General features: G+C 37.8%; 1 protein-coding gene across 4 annotated transcripts in view; it reads right to left on the bottom strand.

Moving 5' to 3' along the window:
* The window catches only part of CCSER2 (coiled-coil serine rich protein 2), a 60,856-nt gene that overhangs the window by 10,993 nt on the left and 30,102 nt on the right, over nucleotides 1-19,761 (bottom strand). For 2 of the 4 annotated variants that reach the window (XM_041473670.1, XM_041473679.1), the window contains exons 6-10: nucleotides 18,992-19,178; nucleotides 13,186-13,269; nucleotides 12,333-12,419; nucleotides 10,757-10,855; nucleotides 2,538-2,622 (exon numbers count right to left, since the gene is read on the bottom strand). In XM_041473670.1, coding sequence (XP_041329604.1) covers nucleotides 2,538-2,622; nucleotides 10,757-10,855; nucleotides 12,333-12,419; nucleotides 13,186-13,269; nucleotides 18,992-19,178 — 542 coding nt within the window. The remainder of the gene's footprint in view (nucleotides 1-2,537; nucleotides 2,623-10,756; nucleotides 10,856-12,332; nucleotides 12,420-13,185; nucleotides 13,270-18,991; nucleotides 19,179-19,761) is intronic. The other 2 variants (XM_041473653.1, XM_041473662.1) reach the window with 1 other exon arrangement.

Below are 19,761 nucleotides of genomic sequence, written 5' to 3'. Positions count from 1 at the left end.
TCAAATTGTTTATGAAATGCAAACTGCTGAATTGTTTCCAAGGCTGGTGAAAAAACATGAAATTAATAAATGTGGAAGCATTAAAAATTGTCATTAAAAGTGAAAAACATTAATCCAGTGCTGAAGTGTGTTGCAGTGCAGTGATATGCTAAGGCAAGCTCAGCAGCAGGTGTGCTGACATTGTGACTGGTGTTTAGAGAGAGCCATAAACCTACACTAGTGCAATATTGCCTAGCAGGGATATATTTCCTGTCCTGTACAGCAGGAGGGAAATTATTTTTAGTTGTTTACACACTGTAATGTGAACAGTATACAGATTTACACCCTCATAATCTATAGTGCCTGTAAGTGATCTATGTGTCCATCACCCATCAACAGCACAGTGAAGAAACCTGCAGAATTCACATGCAGAGATGATAATTTAGGTTCAGAATCCAGAAGTTAGGAAAGAAATGCTTGACCTCCAAGTCTATGCAGAAAACACAACCAGACAAAATCTGAAACTACTTAATGTTTCCATCATCTTCTCTGTATTAGTGCAAAAGAACGCTGACATTGGTGTTTCAGGCTGTCCTACACCCAGTGGTGATGCTCAGCTCAGCATTTGACTTAAATATTTGGCATATTTCCCTATATTTGACATTTCATATCAGCTCCAAAATCTGAACACTGAAATCACTGAACCAAGTGGGAAAGAAGGATACTAGTGACTGTTCCAGTAATGTTCTACTTTACAGAACTGTTCACATAGTGATGAATTATTGATTTTTCAAGAATTTAATTAAAAATGTCTAAGGAAACTCCTAATGTATACTTTATTTTTATTCCTAGGATTGGTCTATAGAGTAAACCTAAGGCTTAAAGAAAAAAAGCTAGGAACATTCCACTAGTGGAAACTTACTTTCCTAAACAATACATTAGTTACAGTTTAGTTTAGCTAGTCAAGGGCCCATTTTCATTTACTTCACTTCCTTTACTAGCAATTCATTGAATGCAACATATGAGATGCATACTAAAAAATCCAACCTGCTTCAGTAATAAAAATTTACTACAGAATCCCAAGTAAGAGGCCAGCTTTGTTAGTGAGGGATGAGGTAGAGGCTCAGAGAACCAGTGAGATTAGCAAGTAAAGTTTTCTTCAGCTAAGCAGCCACTGTGATGTGACACCAGAGGCTCACGGGGCAGCTGGGACACCATCCTCCCATTCTGACTCTCCAGTCTCCAAGCCCCAAAGCCGTAACATTTATAGGATCCTCAGATCTAAAACTGATCTTGAAATCAGCCTCTGTTGCTAGGACAGTGAATCACCCAGGCTGTGCTACTGCTGGCTCCTCCACTCACCAACAGAAGACACAATCGTAAGATTTTGGGGTTCTATGTTCATTGCACACACAGAGTCCCAACATCAAACACCACAGAAAAATGAAGCACATCCCTTATTGCACAGAGAAAAGCCCATGAAACAGGCTGTGCATTCCTGATGAGTTGTTTACATGAACATCGTCACACAAGCGTCAAGGGAGTATTTGAAGCACAATTTACAAAATATTGGATTTTTTTTCTGGTGATTGATACAAGTAAAGATTATTGCAGTGTGAAATATATGTAAGCTTAGTTTTCCAAGGTGCAGCTTTCTCTTCAGGTCTGCACTGGCCCTGGAAATAGTACTTTGTTTCCGTAATTTTACTTTGCCTTTATTTCTTGTCCAAATACACTCTTGAGCTTTGCTAGACAAGCACTGTAATTTTGCAAATTACAGTACATTAAAAAATATAACTTTAGCGTTATGAGGTAGTTATATTTCTTCAAACACTTATCTGTTCAAAATGCAATACCAAAGCACAAAATAAGACTTACCATTTCTCTATGTCTACGTAAGCATACAGTTTTAAAATCAGCAATTGTCTTTTGTTTTGCAGATCCAAGCCAAGTGAACAAATGCATCTTATATCAGCCCACATTGTAGCTAGCACATAAGGAACGTTAATAAATCATGCAAGTTGTGCAACAGCCACTTGAATTAAGAGAAGCCTTTTTACAACAAATACCAAGAAATGGGTGGGAAAATAATTAGTTTGAGGGAAGCCACTCTGAAAAGTTAAAACTTTTTGTGAGAGACAATGCAAGTGACACTTTCCCACCAACACTTTTCTGTACAACCACGAGGCGCTGACGTGAATGCGCCCACAGACGCGTGAGCAAACAGAACACACACACGGACGGGAGAGTGCATCACAGCCATGGAAAACAGGGAAATGCAGCAAGCAAAACTGATGTTAAGACAGGACTGGAAACAAGGGCCTACTCGGGTTTGCCTGAAGAACTGCTGAGGTCTATTGGCATTTAATAACTGTTATAAAGCTATAAGTCGTAGCTGCTCGTAGGCTGGCTGAAGGAAGCGGTTTGTTAGGCACAGACTATGGTGGATGCCTGGAGATCTGCCTGAGAGAGGAGGAGACTACGAGATGAACGGTGCGTGCAAAGGGAAGCTTCTACTGGAACACGGTGAGGGAGATGAGTGAGAGGTACAGACTCACTCTGTCTGCGGTGCGGTGGAACACTCCGAGGGATGCCCTGGAATGAGCCCTGCCAGGGAGAGAAGGAGGGAGCAGAATACCCACCCTGTGCAGAAAGAGAGAGGGGGAGAAGTATAATAAAAAAAGAGAACAGGGAAAAACAAGACACCAAAAAGCCACACCATTCTTTTTCTTTTTCCCCCAGAAAGGTATCGTTATATTTCCAGTTGTTCTATTTTGTAAAAGCAAATGTTACACGCTACCAGAGCTCAGATGTCCTAAACTAGTTAGACATCTTACAAAATACCTCCATTTTCATTCAATATATAAGCATACACTTCTGTCCTCAGTAGGGGAAGAGTACAGAAGCTGAGCTTTTCATAATTAAAAATTATGAGAAAATTGTATTTACACAGCTTTCAAAAGTGTTTTAGAAATGCCTCACCAAGTAGTAGCTTGCTAAGTTCTAATCTACTGGAAAACCAGTCAATTGTAGTTTACAACAAAAATTTCTAATGCATTGAAACAAATTTTCCAGCAACTCCTGGTGCTTTAGAGGCCACTTTACTCCAATTTCATCAGTATTCTTTATTGTGGAAGAGACGAGGTGACATAGATCTGTTTTCTTTGCACTTTGCTCTTGGAGCTTGAGTCTTCCATTAAAGGATCAGGGAACTGTGCAGATCCATGCAGTGCAGGGTTTGCCTGTCAGAGCTCTCAAATCACCACAAGTGTGACACACTGTGTTTGCTAGGTTCTCAAAAGAAGAAAAAGCCATTTTCTTATTACTTTTCCTTTTTCTCACATCCTTACCTTTGCAAATCCAAGTTGCAATTTCCCTCTTAAACAACACAATCTTGATTTCCTATTTCAGCAGGGCAGGTTTAAGTATTTACAATCCTTTTGCCATTTAAGCAGCTGCAAACTGCTTTTCTAAGTCCTGGAACACTGGTACTACAATAATGACTGCCCCACTACCTCCTGACCAACAGCAACTAACTGTGGCTACCCTGTGAGCCAGCAGGCTGAAGCTATCTGAACAGCACCCACATCATAGAAAACAGGAACCCAGTCTGCCCCCACCTCCAGATTCTCTGCTGCAGACCATACTGCCACAGCTGGACAAATAATAAAGTATTTGATTTCCATTCTTCTTTTAAAACAATGCTAAACATCACATTATTTCTATAAATAAATATTATGCTTTTATTTGTCTTAGGAGAGTTTTAAACACCTCCCTGATATTCCTGTTATCCTTACCTAATCAGATTTTATCCAGCACTATTCCAGGTTTCAGTACTGCTAAGTTGAACTTAACACATGCATTTAACCAAGTCTTAGAACCTGCTAGTCAGAACACTTTTCATCTAGAGCAGGAAAAAAAGAAAAAAGCCTGACAAGACTCCTTTATTGTTCTTCAGAAGCTGAGATGAAACAATTATTGCAGCAAAATCTAAGGGGAAAAATGAAACAAGTTCTTCAGTCTGATTATCTCTAGATGGACGTATTGATTACCTAATGGGTTTTTACAGTCCTCCATCAGCAGTCATTAAGATCACAATTTTTAGACGATTGCATGAAAGTACTGGAGCAGTACCAGCTTCAGTCAAGCAATGTGACAAAATAATATAATGTGCTGCATCAGCTGAACAGGTACATACACTGGATACATAAATAGTCCTGTGAACACGAATTATCACTCTGACTGATGAGAAAATTATCCAACGCTTTGGATTCATAGCGCTGTACAAAACAACATTACATTTTACAGGTTTGGTCACATTTCATCCAAAATTGTGCCAGGGTACTGGAACCAAGTAAAACTCTTTCCATTCCCTAAACATAACTCAATCTCCAAATAGTAGAAAGCATATCATCACCAGGCACAAGTCTGATTTTGCAGAGACTCATCTGAGTTGGCAATGGGCTTTTTTCTTTGAAATTTTTAACACATTAAGAAGGGAGGTGAAAATTTTATATCTCTCCCTTTTACTCTCTGAAAAGAGATTAAAAGAAGCACAAGCCATCTGAGCTACATAACAGTTAAGACGCTATTGTAAAGGCAATGAAACATTTACATGTCTTGATACGTTCCAGAAATTTTTAAGCATCCATATTAGCACTTCAAAGCCCAGCGCTAAGTACAGTCATCTCAATAATTCTTCATGCTACTCTATCATTGCTCTGACTAGAGAGGCAAATGAAGAAAGTGCAAGTAGCTTCCTTGAATCTTTTGCCAGCTGAACTGAACTAGTCTCCAGGCATATTTTAATCCCTTTCTCCCAAATGCTGCATTGCTCCATATAGGTGAGTTTCAACTAAATGCCAGATTTCTTTTTTGTAATAAACGAATAAATAATTTTTTTCTAAAAATACCCCAAACCAGGGTTGTTTAATTGTACAACAAATAAGGTGATAAAATCAACATCAATTGAAAAAGTAAAAATCAGCAGATACAGCACTGGGAATGTATTAAGATGAGTGTTATGATTTAAACTGATCATAAAAATTATAAAGGATGTAGCAACCCCATTGATATAGCACATTAAGATTTAAGTATCTGCAAATATGCCTGGCTTACAAAAAGATTAATTTTCTTTTAATAGTAATTATTGTACAAAATTCCAGGAAATTTACCAAGCTTTCTCCTTTAAACATCAACTCATCTCCTATTACTCAAATGTGCATTATGGTTCCCAAGAAATCAAAAGAGGAGGAAAAAAGAAACCCACTAAAAACCACATCTCCTCAGATGATAGTACATATTCAAAATGCACAGATAATGTGACAGTTTCCTACTAAAACTAAGAAAGAAAAAAAACCTGAATCACCTGAATTTGTTACAATGTCTATAAAACTCACAAGCATGGAATTCTAGAATTGAAAGATGAGAACATGACTTACCTCAACTTCTATTAAAAAAAAACAAACCCAAACAAAAAATATCTGGTGGGAATCTCCTGGACTCTGAAGCAACTTTTTCCACTAAGACTTTAATTTAGACAGCAGCTTGAACAGTCCCTCCCCACAGCTATTATGTGCATCCAGCCACTACTCTTAAATCCCATTCCTCTTATTTTCCAGGTACTGGATTTGTGAAATAGCAAAGGCATCCCCAAAGAGAAGTGAATCAGAACTTTAAAACAACATGAGATTCAGGAGTGGAAAAATAACAGCAGCTGAGATAGAGCAGGCTACAAATCAGAAGGACAAACGTTCTTCTGAGATGCTGATGAATTGTACTATTGCTTTGTGTTGTACTAAATGCTTTATGAAGTTCAGACTCCCAACTGCACTGGGAAAACCTTGTGACTCTTTCTTCTTTTAAATGCTACTATGAAGACAAAGGCCAGAGTTTTCCATTGCTAGTTATGAGCAGACTTCAACCTTAGAGTAAGAAATCATGTGAACAAAAGCAACTGCTTCTGCCAGAAAAGGAGAAGCAAAATATTTCTAAGCTATTGCCACACTGTCATTTTAGTCCAACAGCCAGATACTTCAGTTCTTTTCCCAAGGATACACATGCAAAACTGCTACTGCTTTAAAAAGTCTTTCCTGCTGCAGAAACAAATACAAATACATTAAAGATCCTTTTTTTAATCCATACAGCTGGAGCCTCTGAGCACTTCAATGAGGAGGTATTTTTTGCTGCCTCTCACCAAGCACTGCCTGTTGTTTCATACACTCTCAGAGCTCCACGTCATGAACAAACCTAGAACGACAGACTTCACTACCGAGGCAAACCAAATGTTTCTGCAGCAGTCTTCTCCTACTGGCCTTGCACCCAGAAAGAGATTATGAATAAGCAGTTTTGAAAGTATTCAGATGAAAAACTTCACCAAGCCAGTTTTATGTGCTGGTTTAAAGAAAACCAACAAGAATTGCTTGTGAAGGGTTCAAGGACCTCTCTTCTGTGTAGTCCCTACGTGTCATGCACAGTCACAGCACAAGAGACAGGTGCACAGCACAACCACCTAGTCCACCTATGGTTTTGTTTCACCAAGTACATGTACAAGAACATGAAGCAAACAGCAGAGCATTGGACAGTGACAGAAACAGAGGCTGGCTGTGAAGATGAACACATACAATGACTGGACCTCAAAAGCTGCAAGCTTAAATTAATGGCTGTGAAGCTGACACATACAGGATGTTTAAGGCTAAGGAGAAGGAAGATTCTAAAACCAGAAGACCAGCAATACAGAAAGACAGACAAAGGATTACAAAGGTTCATCAAAACAATTGACACGAAAGGCTTTGGAATGACAAAGTGGAAGAAAATTCTAAAGGAAGGCAAAGAATATCTCAGTGCAAAAGTAGAGAAAAGATTGAGCAAAGAACAAGACCATGCACATTCCCATGCAAAGTGAGAGGTTCTGATGTCATTTCAGCAGAGACAAGAATGAACTTGTATGTACATTTAGACAGCAAAGCTCATGTCATCACTGTGAGCTGTTACCAAGGGGAAATACCCAGCTTTTACTGTACACACTATCTCCTCTTGCAGGGAGTGGAAGAGCAACCAGCAACTAGGAGGAGCTGGTCCTCACAGGCCAGAATCTTTTGCAGGTATCTTGGATCAAATTCAGGGTTTTGCAGTTTGCTTGCTTGTCTATTTACTTCTCAGCATCTGCCAACATCCTTCCCAGCCCAAGAAAACAAACTATTTATCAAAAAAAACTTGACTTCTAATCCCTTTATCCTCAAAGTCTTAAAAACATCAGCATTTACTATTAGAGAAACAATGCTGCAAGTGTGGCAATGGATGCTCACATTTTTCTTTCTTGTAAGCTGTTCATTAACATCAGTTTCTTCAGGTAATTTTTATCTTCTTCAAGGGCTTGATTATTTTCTTCCATGATAGTAAAATCATAAGACACACTAACTGGAATGCATTCTGTATAAGAGACCTGTAAGAGACCCTTTCAGAAATGTCATGGTCTACCCTGCCAGCAAATATTTCTACAAGCCTTTATCCCACGGATGGTTAACCAAGAATAAAACACAAACCTAACCTAAAAGTTACCTAAATTTTGAGCACCCTCACAGGACACTTACAAGAAATACCATATCACAGACACAGCAGACAGGCAATAGGTAGCTACCTATCAATTTTTAAGAAACCAGGTTTCCCAAACATTTCTTTCCAGCCCCTAGTTTTTATTACGTGAACACTAAGTTCCAAGGATGAAGTTAAAGTTCTACAGCTTCCACTTATGTACATATTTACCTTTAAATCTGAAAAAATCTTAAGAGTTCTTTGAAAAACTGTGGTCCCTGAAGAGAACAACGCCAGACAAGTTTATAATCACATCAGAATGGGCCATTTTCTAGAAATATTTAATAACAAAGAAACTATGTGAACATGACTTTTAAAAATTAGTATATTTAGTGATATCCATTTATTTATTTAGTGACAGAACCATGAATTGATCAGAAATAGCAGCCATTTCAAATGGCCAGCTGAATTGCTGTAATTCATATGGTCTTAAATTCCTAATTGAAATAGCTGCTTTCCACTCTCACTGTTTCCTAGTTCATTAGCATTTATTCTTTATGACACACTGGATTATCAATGTTTATTAGGCACATTTCAGTAAGTATTTAAAGCATTCCTTGGAACACTAAGTCACTGTGTTCTCAGACTGGTACAAACTCCTGAGGAATAAATACATTGTATCAGTTCTGATTTGTATAGTACAGTCACATTAATCTTGAAAATTTTGATACCTGAAATACCTAATACCCACCATAATTTGAAATGACTGGCAGGTCAACACTAATAGGAAAAACTGAAATAGTTAAATATTCATCAAAATTGAAAACTATTACAAGCTTAAAGAAGCAAAAAGCTAAAATGCCTCAAAGGAGCCACTCTGTCATTGCCACAACTTCAATTACAATTTGGTTTAAAAAAAAAAAAACAGCTAGTCTATATAAAAAAAGCTAGTCTACATAAAAACCTGGTAATTTCATGAGCATTAACAGTATTTCAAGATTTATACTACATATATATAAACAGGATTTTTTTTAGTTTTTATTCTTAGGTCAAGACCATTGAACTAAACTGAACAGGAATGTTCATAAAGCACAAGAATTTCTTTGAGAGATTTTTGGGATTTGAGTAGTGAGAATATGCTTTACTTAGGTGTCTCCTTCTGTTTATTGTACTCTTACCTCAAGAAAATAAGAGCTGATTGTGTCTCCTTTCTATTGCAAGAGACCTTTTTTGTTATTAGGTTTCAGATCAAAAACTTTTACATGCAAGGAAGCATCCAAATGCATGTTAGCAGAGGAAGCATTAAACCAGAAAGGTGAGGTCTGACCACTGGAACAGAAATTCGGCTGCACCAGTCAGACCACTGTCCTCCTTGGAGAAATCCCACATTACAGAGTTCCTGTTTCTGTTGGCTGACAGAAAGCCTGTAACTTATAAATATGCAGGTGAAGACATTGAAAAAAATACCCAAAAAACATGCCCAAAACATTCTGCCCAAAACTTCCCAGCTATTAAAAGGTCCTGAAAAGCAGCAGAATTTCAACATTTGTTAACATTTCATGACTTTTCCTAAGTCCTTTATCAATTTCATGAGAAACTTTGTACGTGGATAAAAATACCAAGATGTTTGGATTGTGCATGCAATGATCACATGCCCAGAAACACGTATGGGTATCATATGCACATATCCACACACCCAACCACAAATACAGCACAGGCTCCTTTAGCTCTTCTCAAAGATACTGTCCCTTAACCCAAACTTCTTCCTGACAAAAAAAATGTCTTGTTGAACACAACTACAATACAACTTTACAAAAAATATACTGGCCAGCCTGACCCGAACCAGACAATGGTGTTGAGTGACTCGTGTACTTGAGACAGCAACTCAAATTCCCCATCTTCTCCACTATCTTTGTCTTATCAAGTAACACCACAAGCTGCACAAACTAAAACTCCTGTAGTTATCCACTGACTTTCCATGACTATTAATTTTGACTCTCTAGCCATGTGATAAATGAGCTAGAAAAAAAGGAACATGGCAACAATAGCCACTAACCTTGTAACAGTATCAATGCACAAAGACATGCCATGAACAGCACACACATGAAATTAAATTGGGAAAAAGAAACAATGCAAGGGCTCAGAAGCTCCAAAGTAAAAGGAGAAGAAACACATGTGATGAACCAAGAAGTTACATGTACATGGGGGAGCAGAGGTGTCAAAGCAAACCAAAAACTACTTAAGGTTATAACCTCTTGACAGCTTCTCATGACAGAAAGAAGGAGGTTGGAAAACATGGGTAAGGCTGTTTGCCAGTAACTGGTGAACACACAGGGTGGTGGTGCTTCTGCCCTATAGTGCTATGTATTTAAAAGAGCAATTTTAGAAAGAAAACAGGGTGATTAATCTTTATTACAAGCTTACATCAAGTAACTCAAAGTAGGATAAAAACAAAGAAACAAAAAAAATCAAACCCATTTTTAACCTTTTAATAAAATGTCCTAGCTTTTAATAAAATGTTTTCTAGCTAGAGCAGTAGCTTTAAGATCCAAATGCTATTTGCTAGTGACTAACAAAAGCTTTGTTTAGCAAAGGTAATTTCTTCTTATTATATAATATCAAATATGTTGTCCCTCCCCCATCTTAAATATTCTATTGGTGTTTTATGAAGAATGTAAATTTTACATAGTGGAAACAAATGTGATCCATGCAACAACATATGGGAATGAAGATGTCTTTTGTCAAAGTGATTTTCACACAATTATTTTTTAATGATTCAAGTTATAAAAATGAATTATAAAAAAAAATTAAACAATATTAACTTTTGCTTTTACACTTATGCATGAGAACTTAGAATACACTGTTTATTTTCCTCAACAAATACGAAAACATAAACAATGAAAATTTGACCAGGAAAAAACCCCAAAGAGTACTTTGAAGTCAGAATATAAGAAAATCTCTTAAGTATGACTAGAATTGACTGCAACTTAAATACTGCAAAGGGTGATTATTTAAAGAGAAGATTTCTAGAGTTTAATTATTTATTTTGAAATAAATGTTTGCAATATTTGTTTACATAACAGGGCTACAAAAAAATGCAAGGGTTGCACAGTGGAAAGGACACTACTCACACACAGTACAGAATCTCTTAAACAGGGCTGAGTTGTGTGAGAGCCAAGGTTATAGAAGTGGGGAATGAAAGGCAGAAAGAGGTACCCGAGCATGAAGGGCCAACTTTACTCACAGAACTCCTCCTCCAGGAGGTTTGTGTGAATTTATCAGCACATGCACGCACTGCCCCTGGAGATTTTTGACTGTCCTTCTGGCAGTTACATCTAGTGGCCTTAATCACCCCCAAAAAGAGAAAAACAAATAAGAATTAGTTAGAAATTAACTAAACAAGCCTTTTGAAAAGTATAGTCAAGGCCCAGTGTTCAAACATCAAGCATGACTTGACTGTAGACCACAATATGATTAAACTGTAGAAACCGCTGTTTACAGCACTGCACAACTGCTGCTTTTCCCAAAGGATACTGTGAAGTAATCCAGAATAAATGCTGACTTTTGGAAAGAGTTTTTCCACTTAAATTTCTGAAGCACTGACTTCTTCAAGTCATCTTTCAGTCATGACAAATGTAATTTTTACCCATCTCTACAGCAGAGTTCCTCCACTGCAGCAGTTACAGGTTACTCCAGCAATCAGGTCACACAATCACACAACTGAGCAGGGAAGGAGAAACTTCCTTCAAGCAATTTGGGTTTATTGTTAAGAGTGAGACTAAGTGTACACAAAACCCAACACTTACTGCTAAATGCTAACAAACAAGGTAATTTGGTTTGGTATGCTGTGATCTGGAATTCTGCTGTTTAAACAGCAGAGCAAACACCAAATCTTCACCTCTCAGTTTTGTTTCAGAGGGAGAGGATGAAGGCCACAGCTCAGCTTTACTGCACACACCTACAAAAGCACATGTTTAACATTTCATTAGAGATTATGGTCACACAAGCACTGTCACCAGCTATGATAAACATGTATGGCGTGCACCTCTTGGCATCTCATCTACCCTGCCTGTAGGATCTAGCTGTGGCTTGAAATGGCTGGAAAATGTGGAGTTGTTTTACAAGAATTATCACAGTAGGTGAATTTAACAAAACCAAATGCAAAGATATGCATGGCAAATCCAAACTCAGAACAAGAGCAAAGAGGTAAAAGGCACATGTGACTTTTGCTTGAGGCTTTGTGTTTCCCTGAACCTAATTTATGATGAAGTGACACATAAGTTGTTCCCAGCTGGCAGATTAAATCTGAATATTCAACTTGTTTTGTATTGTTTCCTTAAAAAACAATCAACTTAGAATATGAATTTGTTCAGCTTTAAATTCTATGGTGTAATTCTTTATTAAGACAATGGACAGTAGAGGAAAGGAGAGGGAGAAAAAAACAGTAACAAAATCTTTAACAGAATGATAGGCCCAATCCTCATCCATTTTTAAAATACTGCAAGTGTAGCCTTATCTTTTCCTCAGTGTTCTTTCTGAGCAGCTTCTAGAATTTTATGTTCAAAACTATTTTGGAAATTAAATACCTTCAACAGCATTATAAATATCCTTGCTTAGTGCCACACAAAATCATGACCAGATTATGGAATTAAAGATCCCAGGAGCACAACTGGGAACCCAAACCTACCTTTGTTACAGTGAAAGTGCAAGAAAAAAATAGCTGTCTAAGGTCTCTTAGAGCCTTCATCAGTACTGCCTATTGAAGTTGCACTCTGCAGAGCACACCTGGGATTTTGCTAAACATTTTAGATTATACTTACAAGCTGCTGCTCGAGTTGGTTGATTGTTTCATCCTTTTTCCTCAGTTCATCTTTAAGCTGCCTGATCTCGTTCAGCAGATCATCCATCTGCAACAGAACAGTGGTTTTGTGTTAGGACTGCCTGATCTAAGGAACACCTCTACAGGACACAGGAGATGAGACATGCCTGGAGGCATGGCAGTGACACAGCACATGCTCTCCTCCTATTCACACAGAGAGAGGGGCTGCAGGCACACAGGTAAAGAGTGAAGAAACTTGACTAAAAGTCCCTTTAAGAGGCCAAATTCAGCTGACCCACTGAACTCCCAGGGTAAGTAAATCAGCTGCATTTTTGAAGCAGTAATTAATGTGCTGTGCAAACAAGTGACATTATGCCGATGAAAAGGCCTAGTCAGCAAAACACTACCTACAGTCCTCTCTATCAACAACAGAAATTACTGAACTCAGAACAAGCATTAGATTTTAAGTGTTCTTCAACTTCATGAAGTATTTATAGCCCTGTTACATTTCCAGTAAGCAATGTTTCCTTCCCATAAATACAGAATTAGTGATCTTTGTACAGTGATTTTACAGTAAGAGCCAAGTAATGCTACAAAACATTACCACCACAGAAAACACAATGTTACCAGTCTGCAACTATAAAAGATGACCCCATTTGCAATATCTATTGCGACTTCTGCCTTTAATACTCATTCTAAAAAACAAACTTGCCACTGACTTTGTGGGGTTCACCTAGGTTAGCATTTAAACAAAGAAAGAAGCAAGAAGCAGTACTTCAGTAACACACAAGCTTTGGGTGTGTTTTCTAAACATAAACAGGTCTTATTTCTTAGAGTCAATCAATGCAATTTACCTTAAAAGTTGACTCAGGTTCTTGTGGTTCTGGACTCGATGGAACCGAGAATGTGATGTCCTGGAGTGACACATTTTCATCATTCTACCAGGGGACACAGACAAGAATACAAGTTTGAATCAGCTGTTGAAACAGCAAGTTTCCTTTTTCCCCCCACAGGAAAGCCACCCTTGCTGCAGCCTGTGTACAGTGCCCAGGTAATGCCCATGCTACATACACTTATATCTCATTTCTATAACTTGATAGAACTTTACATCTCACAGTTTTCTGGTGCTGTTTTGGTTTGGATGCCTTTGGGTTTTTGTTTTGTTTCTTGGGCTTTTATATAAATTGACTGTTAATTTTGAGAACAGTCAAGTTTACACTGTCCAGCACTCAGTTGTCATCAGTTCTCAAGCAGCTGCTTATCCCTTCCAGGCCCATGGCCAGCAAATGGAAGACTGATGAAGCAGCAGTTTACACACCATGTCACAGAGAGTTCTACCAGAGTGCTTTGAAATAATTTGCACAGTAATAGCTTAAAAATACAAACATTAGTTAGTTCAAAACATTGGTAAAATGCTAGAGGAAAAATGCAGCAATTAGAATCCTAGAATTACTTTCAGTTTTACAAAATATTTTTTTGCATATTTATATTGTATTTTATATTTATCTTATATTCTCCAATTAAAAAATGTCACCAACATTTTATTTTAAGCAATGATTCAAACAAATATGCACACTCAGAAGTGACGCCACAGATGGTCACAGTTACAACTGTGAAAGAGTCACCATGGGAATGGGAAAAAATACAAAACAAGACAAACTATTGCAAGCAAAATTATCTCACATGGCTTTTCAAAGCTCTGCACCTCCAATATACCTTTTACTGCTATTAAAATGCAGGGAAGTGGAGCAATAAGACATTCCACAACAGCAGATTAAGACCCGATTGCAAAGCAGGTTAGTATGTCACACAGCCCCTGGTGATTTAAATCCGTACTCCAGGCCTGTGCTACACCTGACTCATTCACCAGCAAAGCAGGGACAAAGGTCATCTGCAGCAATTCCCTCACCACTGCTGCAATCACCTCAGTACACATGTAGAGAACACTGCACTACTGGAAAAGAAACAGTTCTAACTCTATCAGTAGGAACTCAAGCCTCCATTTGAACACATGCTAGGATTAATCTATAAAATCTGTCTTTTTTTTTCAATCCTTTGTGAATCTTGTGCTTTTTGTTTCTTTGTCATTATACTGCTAAAATGAAACAGGGGAAATCAGCAAAATAGAGTCATCCCTGTACAAAAAAATGTATTAGAATTACCAAAAAGATGATAGAATCAGCAAAGAAAATGCACCTGGTTATATGCATATGCTATTTTTGGTAGGCTAGAAATAATACTAAATATACCAAGATGCCATCAAATTTGGAAACTTGGAGAGAATATCTGCTTTAAATCTTTTGGTAAAGATACAGTAAACTTTATAAAGGTATCACCACATTGCACATCACAGTACAACAGGCAATATAGAAAGCTACTACTGCTAACATTTTTACCATAGCAGAACACATTATTTATTTTGGTGTAATCACTTATTCAGAGCAGTGGCAAGTTTATCGGGGTCTACTGAATTTTTACCAAGGTCTAGGTTTTGATTCCCAATTCCAAGCCCTCTTCAGTACAAATCACTGATCTGAATAGACTCTTCTGCTAATGGCTTTTCTATAATGATGCAAGCAGAAGCTGTGTAAAGTGGCCATCAGGCAGAGGGTGCTATTCACCTGCTGCCTGCTTGGCATTCTGAGCGCAGTTTCATCCAGGCCATGTCAATCTCACTGCCACCGTCAAACAGTGTCACAGTGACAATCTGACAGTTAAACAATGGCTTAAACCTACAATTTGCCAATTTGATTTGCTACTGTTTGTTCATCTCTTTTGGCTCTGTTTCTTTCAAGCACAACTAAGTCACTGAGGTGAACTATTTTGTAGCTAGTAAAAAATACTAATTGTAGAGGCGTTTATACAACTTAATGCGTGACACAAAAACGTCTTTTTATTTTGTAACTCTGTTTCTTTCTTAACTTCAGGCTTCTCATAAACAAATATTAATCTCTCTTGTGAATCTCACCAGATGCAAAAAGAACACAACGAATATGTATTTCAAAGGTACACAAGTGACTTACTGATCTAAAGCCTCAGCAAAATGTACTGATGCGTTTAACAAATTTGCACTACATGGTTCACGTTTTCATTCACAGCTCTTCATTCAAATGGGCCATATCTGATAAGTTACAGTGAAGAGCTGTGCTTGAAAAATAGAATTTCATTTCCATTCATGAAAGATAAGTTGAAGTGAAACATATTTTATAAAACCTGCCTCCCACAGAAAAAAGGGCTTCACAGATCTCACAGTTCTGAGAACTGCTTCATGTTTCAGTCCTCCCTACAAGAGCAGTGAGTGATAATCTGAGGTAAGACAGGGTGGCTGCAAGTCATTGCTGGGTTACTACAGAGGATGGTCAATCCTTTGAAAGATCAAAGGCTCCAGGGCAACAGAAAAACTTTATTTAAAATTGCATTAACACATTAGCCTCCACTCAGAGCAGCAAGTTTATGAAATTAACTGAGGAGGAGGAAGAAATGTTAAGACCAGAAGGAAACTTATTTCTTAATAATCATGCAAATGAAGTACCTTAGTCAATGTTTAAGAAGGACTAACATTTACATGTCAATTATTACTAGAATTAGACTTCCAAAACATTTTCTTCTTACAATCCAAAGTTAGTACTTCAGTTAAGCATTAAAGAGAGAACACTCTCCAGCAATACACCTCTCTGTAAATATGGCTATATTTAGTACAAGAACAAGCCACATTTTTCACTCCATATAGGTTATTTTACATTACATTACTGAGAAGTCAGAGAAGGTTAGACACACTATTGTGAAAGTTTTGTAAGTTCTGTGTGAGGGTGACTCCTATTGCTGATTTCACTGTCTGAAGGCACAGGAAGATGGCAGTGAGTGAGGAGTAAGCAGCCAGCACGCGTTACGGCTCACACGGAGCTCAGCCAAGGCTCTGTTACTCAAAGAACTATTTCTTCTTCCAAGCTGAACTGGGAATGCAGCACCAACCCCAAGTGCTGCAGCTGTGTTGCTAGCAATACACCAGCTAATTTATATCCAGTTATGTGAGCTCCAGTCACAGCAATGAATCCAGGACAGCACATTAAGCCTCCCCAGGAATGTGCTAGGTATACATTCATTACGTGCTGTGCTCTACAGTAAGTCACACTACAGCTGATGAGATAATTGTATAAAACTGAATTTAATTACTAACTCTTCCTATTTTACTGTAACTGTTCCTCTGGGACCTTGAGCGTAAGTCCTGACTACAGCTCTATTTCTACCTATACAAATTAAATATTATTGCTGAATGCCACAACTGGAGAAAGACAACACGTACACTTAAATGTGTAATGTTGGTGGAGCTAATAGAAGAACTTCTGCTTCCATAATAAAACTGGGGTTTGAAAGCAATTGACTCTCTACCTTGGTTTTTTTATATTCTGCAAGAAGCTGCTTGTGATCCAGTTCTAGTTCAGAGTTCAGAATGCTAAAGTCCAACTAATTGTTTTCAAAACTGTATTTCTGTTCAAGAAGTAAAGAAGAATTGTGGTATTTTTACCGATTCCTGTTAGTATGAAGCTCGATGTTTACAGTAAAGACTTAACACTTTAATGTAATGAAAAAATATTTCATACAAGTTTTGCCCTAATTAGCAATTTAGGTAGTAAAGGTCTGAAGTTTCCTCCTCTGTAGCAGGCTAATTTACTTTTACATTACTATTCATGTTCTTTGATTAAAAGACAGGATTACACACAGGAAAGTAAAATAAATATTCAGAAGTCCAGTGATGAGTTTTGGAAGTGGTGAGTCAAAACAGGGTTGATTTAGGTCAGGAAAATACAGCCAAGTATGCCTGACAAAGTGTGAAGGGAAGAGTAGTACCTGTTGTTATGAAACTCACTGTACAGGGAAGAAGGATCAAGCATTTGTCAAGACCAGGAGCAAATTTTGAAAAACGGACATAATTAAGAGTAACTGCTTCATTCTGTGCACTTAAGTTCTTTAAAAAAAGTTAATATGACCTACTTGAGGCAAAGCTCTTGTACTGCAACCTGGCTATTACAAACTAGATCAAGATTTTACACATGATACTCTGCAGGGCCACACATGACTTGGCTATAACGTGCAAGCCTTTATACCATGAACCACACACACAGATCATCCATCAAGCTGCCAAACTGTCCTTGTGTTAAAGACATTACAAGTCCTGGGTAAAGTTTCCCTGTCACCTCTGTATTAATGCCTGGGGCTGTTGGGGGGCACAGTTTATGCAGCCCACCACTCACACATTGGGTTTTAAGAACACACCTTCCCCTTCTGACACTGCATTATTTTTGTTGCAATTGTTTTTTGCCCTGACAAAATCAGGAATAGATCTCACCAGAGGAAGCAAGGGCATTTCTAAAAGGCACAATCACACCCTTGAATTAGTCTCAAGGTTGACTTGCTTTTTGTTTTGTTGTGTTTTTAGTTCCTTACTTTTAAGGCACAAAGTTTTTCCCATTACATTATCATATTAAAAAAGAACAGCTATGAATTTGGTATTGAAAGACAACATCATACACTTTCCAATGCTAATCTGTGTATGCCTCAAAAGAAACCCTCATGGACTGTTCTTTATTATGGTAACAAAGAAATTTTTGTAGCTGAAATGCCATACATCTGCTGAGTCATTCAGCACTTTACCAACTCCCACAATTTTCCAAGTTTTGAGGTACACTGAAAAAGCTCCTTAAAAGCTTATGACAATTTCATAACGTAGGAAGGTTAAATTTGAACACTTCCAATAGAGATGACCCAGCAGGATTTGCTAAGCTTCTTGTCAAAACACAAAGAAAAGATTAAAAGAATGAGGAAAACCTTTGTATTTGTGGGGTTCCCAGATGAAGGAAGGAATGATGTATTTGACTTCATGTTTTTAGAAGGTTAATTTATTATTTTATGGTACTATATTAAAGAATACTATACTAAAACTATACTAAAGAACACAGAAAGGATGCTTACAGAAGGTTAAAAGATACTAATGAAAACTCATGACTCCTTCCAGAGTCCCAACACAGTTTGACCCTGATTGGTCATTAAGTCAAAACAATTCACATGAAACTAATGAAATAACCACCTGTTGGATAGACAATGTCCAACCACATTCCAAAGCAACAAAACACAAGAAAAACAAATGAAATAATATTGTTTTCCTTTTTCTCTGAGGCTTCTCAGCTTCCCAGGAGAAGAATCCTAAGCAAAGAGATTTTTCTAAAAAATATGATTACCACAGAAAACAAAGCCTTAAGAAAAAGCTAATAGCATTGACATGCTGAATACAAGTTTGATCAATGGGATCAATTTAAATTTTTTTTTTTAAACTCTCAGCTTTTTTGAATCTTATTGGATAAAAGCTGGTTTTCACATACGCTGATTTTTTTTTAATTTGATGTTTCCTCGGTGAAGTAAATTTTAATATTGAATATATATTAAAAAATTTGGTACTTAGAGTGTTTTGCAGTCAGCAAAGCGCTGACAAGGCAGAAAAGGCACTACTGGAAACAGCAATACAAAGTATAGTCACTTTCTGGAACTTTGTAACTCAATCTATGAATGAAACACCAATATCCTAATAAGGCCAAACAGAACATAAACCCACCCAGGCGCAGTCTTCTCTTTATTTTAATGCCTTAGTCCCTGTGGAGAGCTCACCTGGTGCAGCAGCCTCTTGAGCCTGAGGAGCTGTGTTTTGACGGCGGTGCAGTCCTGCACCATGTGCCGCAGGGTCATCTCGTCCAGCATCACCGTGTTCTCCGCCAGCGCCCGCGGCGCCGCGCAGCCGCTGCCCGCCCCGTAGCTCTCCCGGGGACCCACGGCGGGCTCCAGGTAGTTTGAACCCCTAAAAAAAACACAAAACAGAAAAATACACATGACAAACTGGAGCTAGACAGCGGATGGTAAGAAGGAAAGTGCTATGTAATGCAGGCTATACTTACATATTGTGGCACACAGCATAAAATATATGAATAAATCCAGAGTTTTCCTTTCCACTCCCAGAGACCCCTCTCAGACTACAAACTACAGTACCCTAAAACCAGTCAGTACAGCCGAATTTCTCTAAACTGTCATTCAACCCTGTAAAGACTATAAGGTTACATTTACTTTACCAACAAATTAAACTGCAAAAAGCTGCCCAAACTTACAAAACCCAAGTAGTAAGACATTGCAATGGTTTTCCATGAAACGCATAAGCTATTTGAATCAACTTCTATGATATTGTATCAACATGAGCAACAAGTACTTGGACTGAAAACAGAAGCATAGGTTTTGAAAAGAAATTGTTACAACCCTCAGCGGTGCTTCCACTCAGACATAAAACTATTCTGAAAATGTTGTACTCGTACTCAATATCACTTGAGATCCCTTAGTGCCAAAAAGGAATTGCTTACTGGTGGTTTAAATGTTTGTCAGGATATAGAAAA

This window comes from Pyrgilauda ruficollis, unplaced genomic scaffold (assembly GCF_017590135.1).
Source record: "Pyrgilauda ruficollis isolate IOZ18807 unplaced genomic scaffold, ASM1759013v1 scaffold11, whole genome shotgun sequence".
Classification (NCBI taxonomy): Eukaryota; Metazoa; Chordata; class Aves; order Passeriformes; family Passeridae; genus Pyrgilauda; species Pyrgilauda ruficollis.
This window is presented reverse-complemented; position numbering and strand designations above follow the sequence as displayed.